Raw genomic sequence first — 20,378 nt, forward strand, 5'->3', positions numbered from 1 at the left:
TTCTAAAATTCTTCGCTGATTGACAAAAGTAATAGTTTATATTGTAATCAGGAAAATATTTTCATGTTGAATAAAAAACTGACGAACTAAACCAAAAAATATGAGCCTCATACAAAATAGTGGAATTTTCAACTAAATATATACATTCTTAACCAAAAAGATAAATTCTCAGTAAAACACATGAATTGTTAACCAAATAGTTGAGTTTTCAACCAAGAACAAAATACTGAAGTCTTTAACTGTATAGTTGAATTTTCAACCACAAAAGAATAATTTTGTACAAAACCTTTGAATTTTCAACAAAAAAGTGCATTTTTAACCAATAATTTGAATTTTTAACAAAATAGTTTAATTTTAATTTACAAAATTAATTGTTAATGAAAAAAAAAATTATTTTCTACCCAAAGAGATGAACTTTCTACAATATACTTGAATCCTCAACTAAAACAGATTAATTTCGAACCAAACAGTTGTATTTTTGAAAATGATTTTCTACCAAATTGCTTAATTTTGAAGTTAAAAATACGAATTTTGTACAAAATAGTTGAATTTTCAATTAAAAAGTTACATTTTGATACACATTTTATTTTCAAACCGAAACAGATTAAGTTTTAAACAGAAAGTCGAATTTTTATCTAAAAAGATGTAGACGAATTTTCAAGCCAGAGAGAGGGGTTTTTAGAAAAAAGATTAATTTAGGCGACGAATGATTTTTCAGTGCAGAGAGAGAAAAATATTTCGGACAAATTTTTGAGTTTTTAGGACAAAAAGGCGAATTCTTTACCACGCAGTTACATTTTTAAACAGTGAATAAGAATTTTCAATTAAAAAAGTTCGTTTTAACCCAATTGTTTTAATTTTCAGGTCAAACAGTTAATTTTCAGCTAAAAAAACAACGAATTTTTAATCAAATAGTTCAATTTTCAACCAAAGAGACGAATCTTCAACTGAAAAAACCAATTTTTAACAGTTTAATTCAACTTTCAACTAAGTATATACATTTTTAAACAAGAGGATCAGTTTTCTACAAACAATTTTTTTTAACCGAATACATGAATTTGCAACCAAACATTTCTCTTTTGCACCTAAATCCGGTAAATTTCAACAAAAATGGAATTGTTTTATTTGTAGGAAAAGCAAATGAATTTTCAACAAAATAGTTACAATAAAATTAAGTTTAGACAAAGTAATTCAATTTTCTAACAAATAGTTGAATTTTCAACCAAATAACGTGAATTCTCAATAACCTTAACCAAAAATATGGTAGTAGGCTTTACAAATAAAAGAATGGACTTTGAACAAAAAATAGTTGAATTTGTTTCAAATTTGTTAGTCGAGAAAGAAATAAAGACGAATTTTCACACCAAAAAGACGGATTTTCAACAACAGGGTTGAATTTGGATTAAGAAGATTCTATTAATTCAGTTCGCATTTAAGCCAAAAAACGAAGAAAAAAAAGATAGGAATGGGGAAAAGACTATCAAGCTTGCGATAAATGAATACAAAAATAGATCATTTATTAACCAAAAAAAAGCGTTTAAAATTAACATTGAAGTTCATTTTTAGCACTTTAAAAAGTATTAGTTCAGAAACCTGGAGATTTTGCTTCAAAATTAAAGTTGATTTTCCATTTCACACTTTTTGATTTCGGACTATACGCTTTTAAATTCGGACTACATATAAGTTTAGTACTTGAAGAATTTTATGATTCTATTTTGGCACTATTTTTGTTAAATTTGTGACACTATTTACACTACTTTTGATCTCTGAAGTGAGCCCCTGGCCCGAAATCTATTTCCTATAAAATCGTCAAAAAAGAAAATGTAACTTTTCGGCTCTGTGGTCTCAAAGACCATCTTCAAAATACCTTTTAAAAATCTGGATACTAATCGACATAGTTTGATTTTATTTTTGATTTCCTTTATTACCGATTCATCTTTCACGCTTTATTTCCTTTGAAGCGTTAGCCTTGTAATTATTCAGTGTGAGAATCGTTCTATCGTTTTTTTTTTTTTAATTTAATCTCAGTAATATGTACTTGATTTTGTAATCCACAGTCATTACTCGTATCCATACATGTAATGTTATCATGTAATATGAGGAATGAGTCGTAAGTCATAACAGCGAGCAGGTTTACATTTGCCAGGACTGGCAAACGATTACCTGCTCACGAACGCGTCAAAAGTCTCTGCGATGCTGACTAACTTGTGATTTTTTGATTTTTTTAGGGGCAACAATAACGCGACAAACGGGACGAGTTCATTGGTGGGCCTGGCTGGTGCAAAGTCTGGAGGCAACGGTCCGATGAACCCATCTCTTGTCCAGCGTATAAACTTCTTGCAAACTCATCTGTGTCAAGCACCAATGCCTTCCGTAACCACCGCGTGAGTAATTTTATTCATTTTTCTTTCAATTTTTACTTTTAGTTAAGAAAAAAAGAAGAGAAAAAGACAGCTTTTTCGATTACAAACTGACAGTTGAAGCCACTAAAATGAATTTGAAAAGAAACTGTCTTTTATTAAACAGAATAGTCGCAGGTTAGGGGAAACCTGGTCATCAGGATAAAGTCAGGGAATTTTGTTGGTCAGTGAATAGTCAGGGAATTTCTGCAAGAAGTACTTTAAGTAACTGTCAAAAAAAACACAAAAGATTTCAAAGAATTTGAAATTTTTTAGCACATTCAAAAAGATTAAACAGTTTTGAAGGAATTTTCATCAATTTAAATGATTTTAAGGGATTGAAAAAAAATGTCCATAGTGTTTTTTAAAAATCTCCTAGAAGTTCCGAAAATATAGCACTAGTATATTGAACTGTTGCAGAATTTCTGAAGATATTAACAATTTGACAGGACCTATAATGTTCTAAAATTTTTCATTCGATTTGGTTAGATTTCCGAGGATTTCACTGATTTTTAGGAATTCTAAAAGCCCTCAATGTATTTCAATACATTTTCGAGAAATATAAGAAATGTCACATTTAATATAATTTCACGAGATTTTAAATTTTGTTAATGGATATGAAAGAATTTATTTGACAATAATCGAGGGATTTTGTAGGGTTCAAAAGATTTGTAAAGATTTCAAATATGTTTTGCAATTAATTTGGAATTCAACCTGAATTTTTAATACATAATTCATCCTGAATTCATTAAAATTATTTGGATTCGTTCGGAATTCGTTAGATTTATTTAATTCACTTTTTTTGTGAAGTTTTTGGTTAATTCATCCTGAGGTTTTTAAATTCACCTTGAATTTTTAGGCATTTAATCACATTCTTTTGAATTCCCACGAATATTTCTAAATTTATTTTAAACTTACTGAATTTAATGATTTGTTTTCATATGTTTGAATTGTTTTCAGTTCACTTGATTTTTCTTTTTTAATGTCTTGAATTTTTATGAATTTCATCGAATTTTGCTCATTCCCCTTAATTTTTTCTAAATATACTCCATATTTACTGAATTTAAAGGATTTTTGTGGTTTTTTTAAACTTTCGATTCACTTGAATTCTTTGGGATTTAGGTTAAATTTTGTTTTAAATCTTAGCAACCGAATTCTTTTAAATTATTTTAAAATCAAGAGAACTTGAGTCATTTGTTGGTTGTTTGCCTCTTTTTAGATTTAAATATATCACTTTTTCATTTTTTTAAGTAAGTACCCATTTATATGAAAGATTATATATTAAAAATATCACAAGATTAGAATTTTTATATTTAAATATTAAGGGCGAGGGACAATGACTAAATAGTCCGGGAAACTTAAGGGAATCATGAAAGTGAAGTTTTGCGACCACCTTGTTAAAGACTTCTTTAAAATTGTCGGTTATTTATTGAACTTTCGTTAGTAAATAATAGTAATAATAATACGGAGGGTCAAGAAGGTAGCACTACTTCCAGAATTAGATTTCTACCGATACTGCCCTCCGAAAGCAAATTTCCGTGGAAGAACACTTTCGTAACGTAAAGATTAATTACGGAGCTACATTCCACTGTACATTCGAGCCTCGGCGGCTCAGTTGTTAAGACGCTCGGATTTCACTTTAGAGGCCCGGGGTTCGATGCCTGAGCCGGTACCTTTAGAAATTTTTCTAAGGAGCTTTACCAAGGTTCTGGGTGGTTCGCACCGAGGTTCTGGCGGTTCCCCAGGCTCAAGTCTTTGCTACATCAATTCGATGCTGTAATAATAGTAATAATAAATGAAAATAAATGTTAAATGAAAATATTAAACAATTTTAGAAGACGGGCACTGCCGCCGATAGACGAAGCTTGGAATCTGCCAATCAGCGCAGAAATGTCTAGTAGACAACAGCAACAGCCACCGCCTTCCGGGGGTCCGGGTTATAAATATTCTGGAGCACCTTCAGGACCTCCACCTCCTTATCCTCAGGGACAAGGACAGGCTGCCACTGCAAAGAGATTTAAGGTAAGTTCTTATTTTATTATTATTATTTTTCTTAAATTTAAATTTTACCGTTTTTACGTTTTCTAATTTCAGTCAGTCAGTTTTTCGCAAATCCAATAATAAAATAGTTTAAATAGTGAACATATTCAAATGAACTTTTCACAGTTTTCAACGAATTCAGTTATAAATGGTTCAAGTTTAAATGTTTCAATGTTAGGTTTAATTATTAACTTTTTCAATTAGAAAATCATTAAATTAAAAATGTGTAATTATAAAAAAAGTTTTTTGTAACTTCCATTTAGATATTTATTTTAAAGTGTACATTTTAAATATGTAGAATTTTGAAGTGCAGTCATGAAGATTTAAACAATTAAAAACTAAAAGCGCTTGATAATAAAAATTTTGATAAAAAGCTTTTTAAGTTGATATACTAGAAATGTAATTTATTTAATGATTTTTAAAATGAATATTTGTTAGTTGAAAAAAGTTCCAGTCTAAAATATTCCATTTTTAACCCATTCAGTTTGAAAGTCTTTAATTATAAACAAAAGACTAATGTCGAAATATTTCAAACTACTTAATTTCAAACTAAATTGAAATAGAAGAAAGCCTTAAATTGTAAAAATTTCCGAGTATTAGATAAAACATTTTAACGTTACAATTTTAATTGTTTCATTTAATAATTTTGTGATATATAAATGAAAGTTTCAATTAAAAAACAATATAAAATGCTTTAGTTTTTTATTTGTTCAAGTTTTATATTATTTAAACAAAAATCTTTAAACTATGCAATTTATAAAATTTCATATTTTACAGTTTAACGGCATTTCGTTAAAAAAAAATTAATTTGAGTTAACCAAATGAAAATTTGGTGTAACAGGAAAGCAACCGGGAAATGTTGTTGGTCTACCACTTTTTTGTTCGAATCTTCGAAATTATATTTATTTGAAAAAATCGAATTTCGAAGATACGACTTTATTTTGGAGAAAAAATTTTCTATCAGAGAAAGCTTAATTTTGATTTGAAAATGTTAAATTATCTGAAGAAATCAAGTCGGTTAGATGTAAAGTTAGATTTTTTTTCTATTTCGAAAAATCCAATGTTCCAAATGTGTTTACATTTGTATTGAAAATTCGCATAAACGAGTAGACAACTCTATTATTCAATTTTGTGGGATTTCATCCTTAAAAATCTCAAGCGTTCAGTTTTTATATAAAAGTTTTTTTATTTAAAAACTTTGTTTTATTAATAATTGCTTATTTTCGAATGTTATTTTGAAATTATAGAATTTTGAAAGTTTCAGTTTGCCCTTGCTTAATTTAATTGTTTTAAATTGAAAGTTATTCAACTTTATGGAATTTCAGCATTCAATATTTCAATCTTAAAACATTTATTAAAAGTTTCGAGCATTTAATTTCAGAATAACAGTTTTTCAATTTAAAACTGCATTAACGAGGCCCCCGACGAGATTTCTTAATTTTTCATTCTTTAATTAAGAATACTCAATATTTTACACTTTTAAATTGCAATAGTGTTATTAAATTACCTTTTTTTTTCAAAATTACAGGTAGAAGAGCCTGTATCGCCTTGCAGCCAACAAAGGCCGCCCGCATTTTATTTGTCCCCGCAACAATTGCAAATGCTGCAGTGTTTGCAACAAAATCAGGGCAATCTATCAGCTCATCAACAAACCGTCTTAGTGCAGTTGCAACATCAATACAGATCTATGCAACAACATCAGCAACAGATCAGATTGCAACAGCAACAAGCTGCACAAAGAGGAATTCGACCTGGTCAACCTGGTTATCCTACCATTTATACACATTCCCAACAAGGACAACCAGGCATCATTAAAAACTATGGACTACCTCAGCAACCGGTAATTTTTTTTTTAGTGTCTAAAGCTCTCAAACCTTTCTTATATCAAAAAAACTGGTTCTTTGATCAATTGGTTCTTTATGAAAGTGCCATTTTTAGATTCTACATGTCTGCAGCAAGGCTCGGATCGTTCGACTTTTTCGAAAAAATACTGCTTTTTGTGATTATTTAAAGATAAATGTGACTAATCACATTTTTTTCCCGCTTTACTCAGAATTTTGTTGTATTAAGTTTAAATTTTAATCACATTTAAACTTTTGAAAGTGAATAATTTCTTATTAAAACTTTATACTTGGAAAGTTTTTAATTAGTAGCATTAGAAATTAAAGAAGAAAAAAATAATTTTAAGGATTCGTATTCAAAGATTTAATTTTTTCAAATTCCAAGATTTAATTTTTTCAAATTCCAAGTCAGTTGGACATTTTCAAGTCGAAAACGTTTAAATTATATTACAGTCTCCAGACTATTTCTGGTGTAAAGTTTTTTTTTTTTTTTGTTAAAAATTCGACTATTTGGCTAAAAATGTAATTGTTTAGTTCAGTCATCTTTTTTGGTCCAATATTAAACTGTTTTGTGGAAAATTCGCCTTATTGATAGAAAAGTCATCCTCTTCGATTGAAAATTAATCTTTTATGATAGAAGAGTTATATTCTTTGGTTGAAAGTTCACCTTTCTTGGTTTGAAATTAACTTTTTTATTTAAAATTTAACTGTCTTCTAAAACTTTCGTCTTTTTGCTTGAAAATTAAACTATTTGATTACAAATTCATCTTGCTTGGTTGAAAACGATCTATTTGATGTAAATTCAACTTTTCTAGCTAATAATTCAACTGCCTTCTAAAAATGTTTTCTTGAAAATTAAATTATTTCGCTAAAAATGTACTATTTTGTTAAAAAGTAATCTTTTGGGGTCGAAAGTTCAACCGTCTTTTTAACACCCATCTGTTTGAAAAGAAAATTTGTCCTTATGAATTGATAATTATTCTTTTTATTAGATAAGTTATATTCTTTGTTTAAAAATTCCTCTTTCTTGCTAAAAAATTTAATTTGATGTTGAAAATTCAACTTTCTTCTAAAAAAATCGCATTTGCTTGAAAATTTCACTGTTTCAATAATAATTTATCCATTTTGTTAAAAATTTGTCAACTATTTGGTTAAAAATACATCTTTCTTGCCTGAATCGATCTATTTGATGAAAATTTCAGGTTTATAATTTTATTGTCTTTCTTTTTGGCTTGAAAATTCAAACATTTGGTTAAAAGTTCAACCTTTATGATGAACACTCGTTTGTTTTTATTGAAAATTCGTCTTTCATGGTGGAAAAGTTATCTTTTTTCCTTGAAAATTGATCTTTCTTGGTTGAAAATTAACTGTCTCGTTGAAAATTCAATTGTATTCTAAAAAATACATTTTTTTCTTGAAAATTATCTTATTTGGTTGAAAATTTTTCAGGTTGATAATTTAACTGTCTGTAAAAAAATCGTCATTTTGGTTTGAAGATTCAACTATTTTGTTGAATTTTAATCTTTTTTGTTTTAAAATTTCACAAGTTTGTTGAAATTAAGTTTTTTGTTGAAAATTTAGCTGCCGTCCAAAAAAATCGTCTCTTGATTGAAAGTCCAACTATTTCATTAAAAATTTATCGAAGATTTAACCGTACTGTTTGTCTGTTTGGATAGAAAATTTGGCCTTATGGATTAAAAATTCATCCTTCTTGGTTGAAAATTAACTTTTTTGTTGAAGAGTCAACTGTCTTTTAATAAAACTCTCTTTAAAATTAATTTTTGTTTATAATTCAACTTTTTAGTTAAGAATTTATTTGGTTAATTGAAAATGGTCTTTTTTGTTAAAAATTCATCTTCTTAGGTTAATGATTCAACTGTATTTGAAAAATTCGAATCATTTGGTTGAAAATTAAGTTGACAAGTTTCAAAGTTCAGATAGAAGTATTTTAAATTCAGATTCAGAATCCTTCAAACGGAATGCCTATTTTTGTTTAGATTGTTTTAACCTTAAAGTTTATTTTGCTTATGCAAAGTATATTTCAACATCAATTGCAATTATATGCTGTATATCCCAAAACAAAAAATTAACTATCTCAGTCGTTTAGTGGCTGGTACTGCTTTTTCATTGCCTTTAAAAATAGGATGCGATTGTTTGTGAACTTTGTCCTAAATGCGACTTTTTTAAGCCTTCTAGTTGATCCGAGCCCTGTGCTTGAGAAGAAATAAATAATTCTAAAGCCTTTGATTTTTTATCCAGCAGGGTGGAACTGTGGCTCTCCAAACCGGGTTTACAGACTCGACTGTTGGATACAGCGCAGCAGCAACAGGAAACACCCAGCAACCAGCAGGAATGCCTTACAAATCCGCTTCGGATCCCAACTATCCTCAAAGACAACAAACCCCTGGTCAGTTCAATCAGTACCAGACGAACCAATACGGTGGTCAAGGTTTCACCCAGATATCTTCCACCACAAGTTGTTACCCCGAAGGTTCAGCTGGAAACAATAAAGATCTAGGCGTGACTGACCAAGAATTGCAGGCTCTGCTTTCGCAGAAGGATATCGCAACTTCTTTAGCCGAGGATCTGCTCAAACACTTTGGTTCTGACGACCTGGATGATAAGGATATCTCACCAAATATCATGAACAATGGAACCTTGAGCTCTGGTCCATTCTCCCCCTCAAACTTGGAAGATAGTAATGAGAAGAAGAAGGAAGTGAAGCTGGAGAAGATGGAAGACCCCACAAGCACTTCTCTTGTAGACTTAAAGGACATCAAGCCTATGACAGTAAAATGCGAGGCGACATCTAGCACGAACAAAGTGGAGCCCGTACTTAAGTTTGAGAGCCTGTGTGAGTCTCAACAAGACCAAGAATTAGGTATCGAAATGGACGCGAAGGCGATTGTCGAGGTTTGCAAAGGCCAAGGATTGAAGGGTGTGCCCAACTGTTCGATACTGAGTGATCGATCGCCACCTCCCACACCTCCAGATCCTCCCAATCAGAGGTTAACGAAGGAGCAACTCTTACCACCAACGCCAAGCGTTTACCTAGAAAACAAAAAGGATGCTTTCAGTCCGCAACTCCAGGAGTTCTGTCTGAAACATCCAATAGCTGTGATTCGTGGCTTAGCTGCGGCTTTGAAGCTTGATCTCGGCCTCTTTTCCACAAAGACTTTGGTGGAGGCAAATCCCGACCACGGAATCGAAGTTCGGACGCAGGTTCAGCAGACCAGCGACGAGAACTGGGACCCAACGGGCCGGAAAGTTTGGGCTTGCATAAGCCATCGGAGTCACATGACGATAGCCAAATACGCGAATTATCAGGCGTCCAGTTTTCAGGACAGCTTGAAAGAAGAGAGGGACAAGTCACAGGGGATTCACTCGTCGAATTTGTCGGACTCGGACTCGAAGGATAGTACGGGTGTTGTCAGGAGAAAGAAGAATCAGTTTGGCGCTGTTGCTCGAGGATCGAAGATGCTGAAGTTTGGTACCAATGTCGATTTGTCCGATGAGAGGAAGTGGAAGACCCAACTCCAGGAGCTTATGAAGCTCCCTGCCTTCGCAAGAGTGGTTTCCGCGGGGAACATGTTGAGTCATGTTGGTCATGTGATTCTTGGGATGAACACAGTTCAGTTGTACATGAAGGTACCTGGTAGTCGAACGCCAGGCCATCAAGAAAACAACAACTTCTGTTCGATTAATATCAACATTGGACCTGGAGACTGCGAGTGGTTTGCTGTTCCCGACGCCTACTGGGGCGTAATTTGTGCCCTTTGTGAACGCAACAATATTAATTACCTTCACGGTAGCTGGTGGCCTTCGCTCGAAGATTTATACGAGGAAAATATTCCCGTGTATAGGTTTCTGCAAAGACCTGGTGATCTCGTTTGGGTTAATGCTGGTAAGTTCAAGTTCTTAATCTTTTCTAGACTAAAAATTGTAGTTATTCAGGGTCCCTCTAAACAGAAAAGTTACTATAAAGATATGGGTGAATAGATTGGTGACCATATTTGAAATTCCTCATAGGAACTTTTAATTTCCAATTTCGCTAGAGGCCTTTATTCGGTCATGTTTAAAATGATTTTCTTTTCCATAATTTTCAACAAGGCGTTATTTATCCATTCATGTATATTTACCAACGCCCTTTCGGTCCTGGATTTGAACCCTCTTCAGGCTGATGTTAAATTTTCCTTTTTCTTAGTTGAATATTATTCATAAACTTTTGTGTCTGTCTCGGAAATGTGTCAGGGAAATGTGAGCATTTGTTAAATAAAAAATTGCGGTCGCCCTACTGAAAAAGATTCTGATGTGTCTATTTTTAAAAACTGTTTGAATTATTTATCTCGAGGCTTAAACATTGTTTAAAATTTCAAATTAAAAAATGTTCGAATAGTCAGAAAAAGGTCACGGTAATGTGGGCATTTGTTAAATAAAAATTTGCGGTCACCCTACAGAAAAAGTTTCTGATGTGTCTATTTTTAAAAACTGGCCTGAATCATATAATTCCAATCTTCAAGAGATTTAAAATTGTTTAGAAAATTTCCAAGAATTTGCATAGTTTTAACGGATTTTAAAGGTTCAAAGGTACTTTAATCAATTTTCCAGGATTTCAGGAAATAATCGATGTAATTTTACGAGTTTTTATCAAATTTAATTGACTTTAAAGAATTATTCAGAAGAAATGGGGAATTTCAAAGAATTGCCAAAGATTTTAAATAACTTTTAAGATTCTAATGAATTTTTTTATTGATTTCTATCATTTGAAGGAATTTAAAAGAATTTTAAAGATATTTTTAATATTTCCAAGGAATTTTCAATGGCTTCAAAAAAATCAAGGTTTTTCAACAGATTCTAAAGGATTTGAAATATTTTTGGGACTTTTAAATGATTTTAAGAAATGTTTAATTAATTTCATGAATTTGAAGGTATTTCAAAAGATTTGAAATATTTCAGAGTATTTTATAAGGTTCCCAGGAATTTTCAAGGATTTAAAAAAATCAAGATTTCTCAAGAGATTCTAACGTATTTGCAATATTCTAGGGAATTTATAATGGTTCTAAGGAATTTTTAATTAATGTCAATAATTTCAAGGTATTTTATAAAATTCCAAGGAATTTTCAAGAAATAAAACACATTTTAAGAGATTTATAAAGTTTTTATGATTTTAAGGAATCTGAAAAAAAATCATGAGATTATAAAGAATTTCCTAGAATTTCGGAAAATATGGAACGATTGTACAGGACCAATATTTACTAGAGTTTCAGGAAATATCAGATTTTACGGGATTTCATAACATTTTTATGGATTTCAAAGATATTATTCGCAAGGTATGAGTGATTTCGCACAGTTTCAAATATCTGAAGAGAGTTTCAAATATTTTTTTTAATCCACTTGAATTCATTTGGAGTTCAACCTGAATTCTTCTAAATTGTTTTAAATTTTGTTAACTCATTTGAATTCTTCTATATTCACTCAATTCTACTCAATTCAATGGATTTTTAAAAGGGTTTCGTTTAATTCATTTTGAAGTCTTTTAGGCTCACCTTCAATTCTTAGCCATCTCATCAAATTCTTTTGAATCCCTTACATTTTTCTAAACTTCTTCCGAACTTACTGAAAACAATGATTCTTTACTTGTTCTTGAATCGGTTTCAATTCACTTGCACTTTTTCATAATTTATTTTCCTTTCTCGAATTTTTTTAAAGCAATGTAAGTTTAGGTTTCTTCCAATTTACTTGAATTCCTTTGAATTCAATTTGAATTATTTCGAATTTTTATGAATTTTATTATGTTAAATTTAAAAGAAAACTAGTCACATTATTCATGCACATCAATTACTTTTAATCACTTTTGAGTTAAAAATGTTACAAGATTATAATAATCTTTGTCTTTAAATGCTAATGGTCAAGGAAAATGAATAATTAGTCTGGGAAAAATCAGGGAATTTTGAAAATGTAGACAGTTAAAATGTCTTTGAAAAAACTCAATTATTTTATGAAAAATGCAACTGTTTTTGGTTCAAGTTTAATTTTTTGTTAATTTGAAAGTGGATATTCATCTTTGGAGGTCAAAAATCCAACAATTTGGTTAAAAATATTACTGTTCTTTGAAAATATAATTATATGGTTGAAAATTTAACTATTTTGTTTTAAAAAAATCATATTTCTTAGACGAAAATTCTACTGCGATTGAAAATTTATCCTTTTATCTTAAAAATTCATCTTGTGTGATTGCAAAGTCATCTTTTTTGATTGAAATAAATAAATCTGAAATTTTTTTATTATAAGATTCAATTTTTGGTCTTTAAATAATAATGGCCAGGGAAAATGAAAAATTGGTAATGGAAAAAATCGGGGAATTTTGAAAATGAAGCTTTTGCGGAGCCAATCCTGGTATTGATTTTTGGTTAACATTTTGTGTAATTTGGATTTGAAAATATTCGAAGGAATTTTCAAGAGTTCTGAAAAATTCAAGGAATTTGAAATATCATCGCGCATTTTTATTTGATTTCAATAATTTGAAGTAATTTCAGAAGATTTCAGAGATGTCTTATTAAAAACTGAATGTCTTATAAAAATTGAATTATCTTGTTGAAAAGCAACTCTCTTTGGTTAAATTTTTTTTTTGTTTGTTTGAAAATTTGAAATTGAAAATTCATCTTTGTAGATTACAAATTCTACAAATTGATTGAAAATGTATCTATTTTGTTTAAAAAATTCATCTTTTTAGTCGAAAATTCAACTCTACGATTGAAAATTTGCCCTTTAATATTGAAAATTCATCTGGTGTGATAGCCAAGTAATCATTTTTGGTTGAAATGCATACATTGAAATTTTTTATTACAATATTCAATTTCTGGTTTTTAAATATTAATGGTCAGGGAAAATGAAAATTTGGTTATTGAAAAAATCGGGAAATTTTGAAAATAAAGCTTTTGCGGGCCGACCATGTTATTGATTTTTGTTTAACTTTTCTGTAATTTTGATTTAAACTTTATTTTAAATTTGTTCAGGTTGCGTCCATTGGGTGCAGGCAGTTGGTTGGTGCAATAATATCGCATGGAACGTGGGACCATTGACCGCTCGTCAATATCAATTGGCCATCGAGCGTTACGAGTGGAACAAACTGCAATCTTTCAAGTCGATAGTGCCGATGGTTCATCTGTCCTGGAATCTAGCTAGAAATATTAAGGTCTCGGATCCTCGGCTGTTCGAGCTTATTAAAAACTGCCTCCTGAGAACCATGAGACAGTGCTGCTTAATCTTGGAGTTCGTTAAGAGTAAAGGTGTCGAGGTCAGATTCCATGGACGAGGAAAGAACGAGGCGTCGCATTACTGCGGGCAGTGTGAGGTATGTCGATTAAACATTCATTTTATTTTATATTATTCACTTTTTAAGTATTTAGATAGAAGATGTTTAAGGAAAGGAGCAATATTACTTTTGAAAAAATGTATTATTCAACCAAATTTGCTATGAGTTTTACAATGAGTTATCGGTGATATTCATTATTAATCAGGGTGTCTAGCGATCTCAAAAACCTGGAAATCTTTTTGAATTTTACATGACATCTTGTTCAGAAGAATTCTTGTTGTTAAAAAGTTAAGAAACAAATTAAGATATAATTATATATCTTTTGTTGATTATAAAATATATACAGGGATTGCATGTCACTTTATGTAAAACTGTACAAACTATTTTATAGATTGTGATAAATAGACTTTAATATTGATTTTTAAACATCTTTGTGTAAGTAATCTTTTCATATTTAAAATTCGGTAAAGAATGTTAAAGTACATATTTTTTGTGATAGTCAAATTAAAATTTTAAAAAATATTATTTGAAAATTTTGATGTTACTTCAGTTTCAGGATTAAATTTTTCGAAGGGTTAGCCACTCCACTTTTAGTTGTACTCCGGATTTCTTGATTTTTAAAGATTTCACAAAGATTTCAAAGCTTTCAAAAGATTTTAGAAGATTTAAAGTATTTCAAAAAGTTTCAAGAAATTTGGCAAGATTTCAAAAGATTTCACAAAGGTTTCAGATAGATTTCAAAATACTTTAAAGATTTTTTAGGATTTCAAAAGAGTTGACACGATTTCAAACGATTTCAGAAAGATTTTTAAAAAAATTTCAAAATACTTCATAAGGATTCGAAAGAATGCAAAAGGTTTCAATAGATTATAGAAGATTTCTAAAGACTTCAGAGATTTCAAAAGGCTTCAACATTTTTTTAAAGATTTAAGAAGATTCAAAGGAGCTTACAAAGATTTCAAATATTTTAAATTGACAATTCGGAAATTATCAAAGTCTAAAATAACCTAAATAGAATTTTTAATATTTCTAAAAGTCCATAATTTCTTAATCATTTCCATTGCTGAAGTATTTAATGAAATGTAACAGTGCAGAAATCCTTTGTAAATAAAAAATGCAGTATCTCATTTTTTCACATGTTTAACAGACGGTTATATAAAAATGAAACCTGGAAAAGCTTTAATCTTTGACCTCAAAAATCGCTAGACACCTTGTATTGATATAAAAGAACATATTTCTTAGAATCAACATTACTTTTTTTTTATAAAATTAGAGCTACAAACTAAATAAAATTAGAAAGTTTGCCTGCTAAAGTAAGTTTAGAATTTTAAATCGTAGTTAGAAATTAAGATTTCTAATTAATAGAATGTAGAAAGTTCTAAAGTTTTATGGAAAAAACGTAAAATTTATCTCTTGGTCTAAAAAAAAGGCAAAAAATTCCCAAAAGCAAGAAAGTTATTCGCGAACATAATATAAAGGCGCCAATTAATCGTAGATAATTAGCTTTGGAAATATTTGGTTATGTATTTTTTTAATTTGGGGGGAAAATACTGAAATTTCACTTTTTACTAAAGCCTCTTCAATTTTATATTTATTTTACGAAACTTAAAATATTTCTCCTGGCGACATAATTGTTTTGCCTTAGACAATTTTAATTTGCTCAGTTTAATATATAATTATAATTCTTCTTTGTTAATATCAATCAAATGTTTATGCATAAAGAAATTATATTATTGAAAAAAAATGTTAAATTAAAATGATTCTTCAATCAAAATATAAACGGAATCAGAGAACGTCATGAAATCAAGAGGGATACTTTTTATTAGTCCTAGAACTTATACTTATTCAAACTGACAAACTCAAAATTATTGTAAAAATCCATGTAACTTTTGGTAAATACATTTTTTTCTAAAGGACCCTTGAATTGTTAATTCAAAATTCGCAGCAATTAACATTGGCTTTATTTTCGTCGATTTTATACATTTTGAAAAATGCTCAAATTTGAAGTTGACCATAAATCCCTTTTAATTTTTTAACGGTCTCTGAATGCAGGGATCGGATTGGGCGAATGTTTTCTAAAAAATACGACTTTCAGTTTTTTCGTGATAAAAAGATTTTAGATTCACTTTGTAATTTATCAGATATTCGAGAAACAACTTTTTATACATTGAGGGCGAGCATAAAACTTATAAATGAAATAAATTTCTAGTAAACCTTTTTAAGACTTTTGCCTGATTTTTCCATTTCTATGCGACTAAATTCACTTCTTTTGAAGCTTCGTTTCATTCCGAGCCCTGTCAATAAATTTTTTATATTTATAATTAAAGTTTTTTCTTAACAGGTAGAAATTGAATTATCAACGAAATTGTTTCATTGCAGAAATAATTTTAATTGCAGAAATAATTTTAATTGCGATTGCAGAAATAATAATCGAATCTCTAATTTTTCGATATATTCTTCAATTCGAAATTTACTAATTATATAGTGTCAACTGCAATTTCAATGTTTTACTCAGCAAAAGCAATAGTATGATACTCGAATTTTGTCTAGTTTAGAAATAGCTTGGATTACTATTGAAATTATTGTTTAATTTTTCATTAATATAATCAATTTAAATTATTTTAAATGATTAATTAATCAAAATTAAAGCTAATATCAAAGATATATCATGCAAATTAAGAAGTTTTTGATTAAGAATGACTGTTTGTAACACTGAATTTTTTTCTTGCAAAAAAAATATTCAATTTTATATATTTATAGGGTGACCGCAAATTATAAAAATTTTCGTTCGCCCTACAGAAAAGATTCTGTTGTGTCTATTTTTAAAAACTGTTCTGCATCATATGCAAAGTCCTGCTTGTTCAAAATAACATTTGTATTTAATTGCTTTTAATCTCAAATTAACCCCAAAAATGGATTATTTTTATAAGTGACTAATTCGCTGCTTAAGAAAACTTAAATTGCTTAGATATTTTTATTTGTGACTGGAACACATTAAAAAATAATGTACATGAGATAAAAAAACATATTTTATTCATTTGCTTGCTTTGAAACTTCATATTTCTAATGAATCTTTCATCATAAAAGCATTTCTCTGGGAGGTTGAACTTATTTCAGAATAAGAATCACGATGATTATATCAAGAGATTTTACTTTTGCAATTTATTGCTTTTGTATGCATACTTATAGGATTTTATTAAATAAATCTTCAGAAATTTATTACCAGGGTGTCTGCTTTATCGGGAAAGGGGGGAATGAGCGGAAATATTATCAGTGACCGGGATTTTTCTTTCGAATGTACCAAAAGAATTACAATTCTGTGTTGGAGCAGTCAATTTTTTAACAGGTTTATAATTCTTAGTTGCGACAGGGAATAAATAATACAAATATTATAAATATATAATAATCCTGACTGGTAACAGGGAATTTTCGAAAAGAATTATAATTCGAAGTTGCATCCTAGAATTTCAGTAAAGAAATATTATTTTGGAACTGGAAATTTTACAAAAGAATTATAATTTTGAGTTTAGGACAGAGAATTTCAGTAAAGATATATAATTTTGACAATTGTGATAGGGTATTCTCATAAATAATTATAAATTGACTTGGTAAAGAACTTTAATTCTAACTTAGAAAGATGGAATTAAAAAATCCCTTTTCCAAATCAGAACTCACAATATGAAACTTCCTTCTTAGAAACTTTGAAAAAAAAAAAATAAAGTTACTATATTTCTGAATTATAATATAAAATTTTGTAAATAAATTTAACTGTGGCTTGGTATAGAACATTTTCTTAAAGAATTATAATTCTGAGTATGGACGGAGAATTAACAAGTGAAATATGAAAAAAATCCGTTAAATGAATTATATTTTTGAATTTTTCAAAGCATTCTAATTCTGCTTTTTAAAAAGGGAATGTACCAAAATAATCCCTGTCCGAGGTCAGAATTTTATTTGTTTTTGGATATCGTTATTATTTATACAAATAAAAATTAGCTCGAATTTTAAATATCTTCCAAATTTTGTAAAAAGGGAATTAGACTTTAGGACAGAGAATTTTTGTAAAGAATTTTATTCTGATTTAAAAGAAGGACATTTTAAAAATCGTTGTTTAAATTGAGAATTATAATTGTAAAAAATTCTAATTAAAATCCTATAAAATGTTTAGAAATCTCTTCAAATCTTTAAAAATAATTCGAAATCATTCAAATTTGTTGAAATCTTTTAAGCTGGCCGAGAGAAATTAACTATTGACCGAGAAATGGCCAAGAATTTAAAATCAGCTGTCGCTACGAAAAGTTCAAACCTCCACGCATGATTGAAAGATTGCAATCTTCCCTAGAAATGACTTTATTTTTGCCTAGCTTATCTTAATATAAGAAATTTGTTTTTTGAATATAAAAGGAATTCGCTGCGGACACAGCCGAAGAGTCGTGGGTGCCCTTTGTGGTAAAAATTCGCGATCCTCGTTGGATGATTGGTTTCACTGTTCGCTGTCATGTCCGCAGCGAATAGGTCTAATGAAATATTATTTTTTGGTTTCAGATCGAAGTATTCAATATCTTGTTTATTCGTGAACAAGAGAAGCGACACGTGGTTCACTGTATGGATTGCGCGCGAAAGCAGGCTCCGTCCTTGGAAGGATTTGTGTGTTTAGAAGAATATAGAATGCGAGACCTGATGGACGTTTACGACGGCTTCACGTTGCACACATCGGTGACAGCTCCGTCACTCGCGGTGCAGACCACTCAATCCTCTTGAGGTTACATGCAGCACAGATATTTGGACTACTTGAGTACCCTTCAATAACTCTTGTGGTACAATTTCTGTGTCAATATTTCTCATAATAAGCAGTATCCATGTACCTGAGAGCTACGATAGGAATGTACAGAATTCTCAATCGGAGACTGTACGCGTCGTCGCCCTGCGAGCAAATGACGCGATTCATTTTATTAGTTTAGTAGAAGACGAATCGTGTTTTTTTTCGCTCCCGGCGAACGCGAATTAAGAAGTTACCCGTAACTCGATCATTAGTTAGATCTAATTGTACAAACGCTTAGCCTAATTCCTTAAAATAACAAAACGGACGATACCTTTCGATTCCTGTGACAAGTCCGCGAGAGCGCGAGATACTATTTTCTATAGCTCTCGGGTACCAATTTTTTTATCAACGAGAGAACATATTATTAACAGACTCTTGGGGCATGTAACACAGGAGCGCATTGAGTAAGCGTCTGACAGTGATATTTGAACAATTCGCCGTTTTCAATGAACGGTTAAGCAATCGTGTAGCGAACATAGCTTGAGTATTTTAAATTTTTCTACCGCGCAAAGAAGACTAGCTAACGTTTCGTAATATTACTTTAGTTTCGTCTCGGTAGGATTCCAAATTTCGGAGCTATTCAGACTTTCAAATGACAACTCTTTCTGTCATCATACTAATAGAGAGTGGCCGCTAGACTGTGCATTTTTTGAGTTCAATCAGGGAGGTTCTAATACTTGAAACCACGAAAAAATGAATTTAAAATTTTAAAAAAACTGATAGTTTTTGACATAATTTAGATTTCCAAATTTCTTTCCAAATGGAAAACTTGAATACAGTTTAAAATTAACAAGGATGATGACGATTCAAATAAAAATAAAAAACAATTATATTGTTTTCCAATTTTGTTGTTATATTTTTTGTATAAAGAACACAATCATGTGAGTTTATGCGGGAATACCTGTTTTTTATTTTTGATATCTTGCATATCGTTTACGAGAAAAGACTGAAAATTCTATTTTTAGTATCTGAGTCGCACGATTATTTTAATTTAGAATTGTTTACAAATTTTTCGTCAGATTTCGAAAAACAGGGGCCACAGGTCATGGAAAGAAACCTGGAAATGTGGGAAAACTCAGGGAATTTTTATCAGAGGCACTTTAAACTTACAAGAATAACTGAATTATGTTAAAAACGGTCGAAGATTAAAGACAAACTATATTTTTGTCTCAAATCGCAAAAATATGCCTGACACATTAAAAAATAATAGAAAAAAATGCGATGACATCGATATTAGTTCAAGAAATTGTTGAAACAATTAAGGGAACAATAAATGTCATTATATTAATTTTTCTCCATAATTAAATAGTTTTCTAATGACCAGAAATTTCCACGGTTAAAGCGGCCACCCTGTAATACTATTTTTGTTTCAAAACTGTCAATTTTGAATATATTTTCAAGTGTTACAAATGACGGATAGGTTTTTTACATGGACATAGGAAACACGGGTCTAGGCATGCCGTCCTAACTTGGGCGAGCGGGGTTGAATCCACGGGAGGGGGGAGAATTCCATGAGTGGGGAGAGCCGCCATCTTACGATGTGCCATTTAATTATGCGCACGAGCATTTTTGTCGACAAACTGTGCATGAAAATATAAACATGTGGGCGTTGCCATCTTTGTCACGGAACATCAAAAGGTGGCGGACCTCCCCCCTCATTGCATCACCCCCGCAATGGCACGCCTAGTCCCTTGTTTCCTATTTCCATGGTTTTTTAGAATTCATCGAAATTAAAGGTAATACGCAGTATGTTTAGCAGGGTGCCCATTAAGAATTTAAACAATTTGATTTCTAATGGAAACCCTTGGGTCCAAGCTTGCTCGTAAATATTTGTAGAATTAAATTGTTATTAATTTTTTTTCTAAGTATAGAAAACTCTTTTAATGTTGAAAATTTCATAATACCCGCAATATTCTATGGAATTATTTACACCTGTTTGCATTTAAAATAACACTTCATAT

The 20,378-nt window shown here is 30.3% G+C and overlaps 1 protein-coding gene across 5 annotated transcripts in view; it reads left to right on the top strand.

The window, feature by feature from the left end:
• Positions 1-19,675, top strand: part of LOC117167040 (histone demethylase UTY) — a 193,035-nt gene extending 173,360 nt beyond the window's left edge. For 3 of the 5 annotated variants that reach the window (XM_033351607.1, XM_033351611.1, XM_033351612.1), the window contains 6 exons: positions 2,229-2,384; positions 4,235-4,421; positions 5,968-6,279; positions 8,540-10,184; positions 13,297-13,634; positions 18,141-19,675. In XM_033351607.1, coding sequence (XP_033207498.1) covers positions 2,229-2,384; positions 4,235-4,421; positions 5,968-6,279; positions 8,540-10,184; positions 13,297-13,634; positions 18,141-18,356 — 2,854 coding nt within the window. In that variant the 3' untranslated portion in view covers positions 18,357-19,675. The remainder of the gene's footprint in view (positions 1-2,228; positions 2,385-4,234; positions 4,422-5,967; positions 6,280-8,539; positions 10,185-13,296; positions 13,635-18,140) is intronic. The other 2 variants (XM_033351608.1, XM_033351609.1) reach the window with 2 other exon arrangements.
• Positions 19,676-20,378: the final 703 nt, after the last annotated feature.

This window comes from Belonocnema kinseyi, chromosome 2 (assembly GCF_010883055.1).
Source record: "Belonocnema kinseyi isolate 2016_QV_RU_SX_M_011 chromosome 2, B_treatae_v1, whole genome shotgun sequence".
Lineage (NCBI taxonomy): Eukaryota > Metazoa > Arthropoda > Insecta > Hymenoptera > Cynipidae > Belonocnema > Belonocnema kinseyi.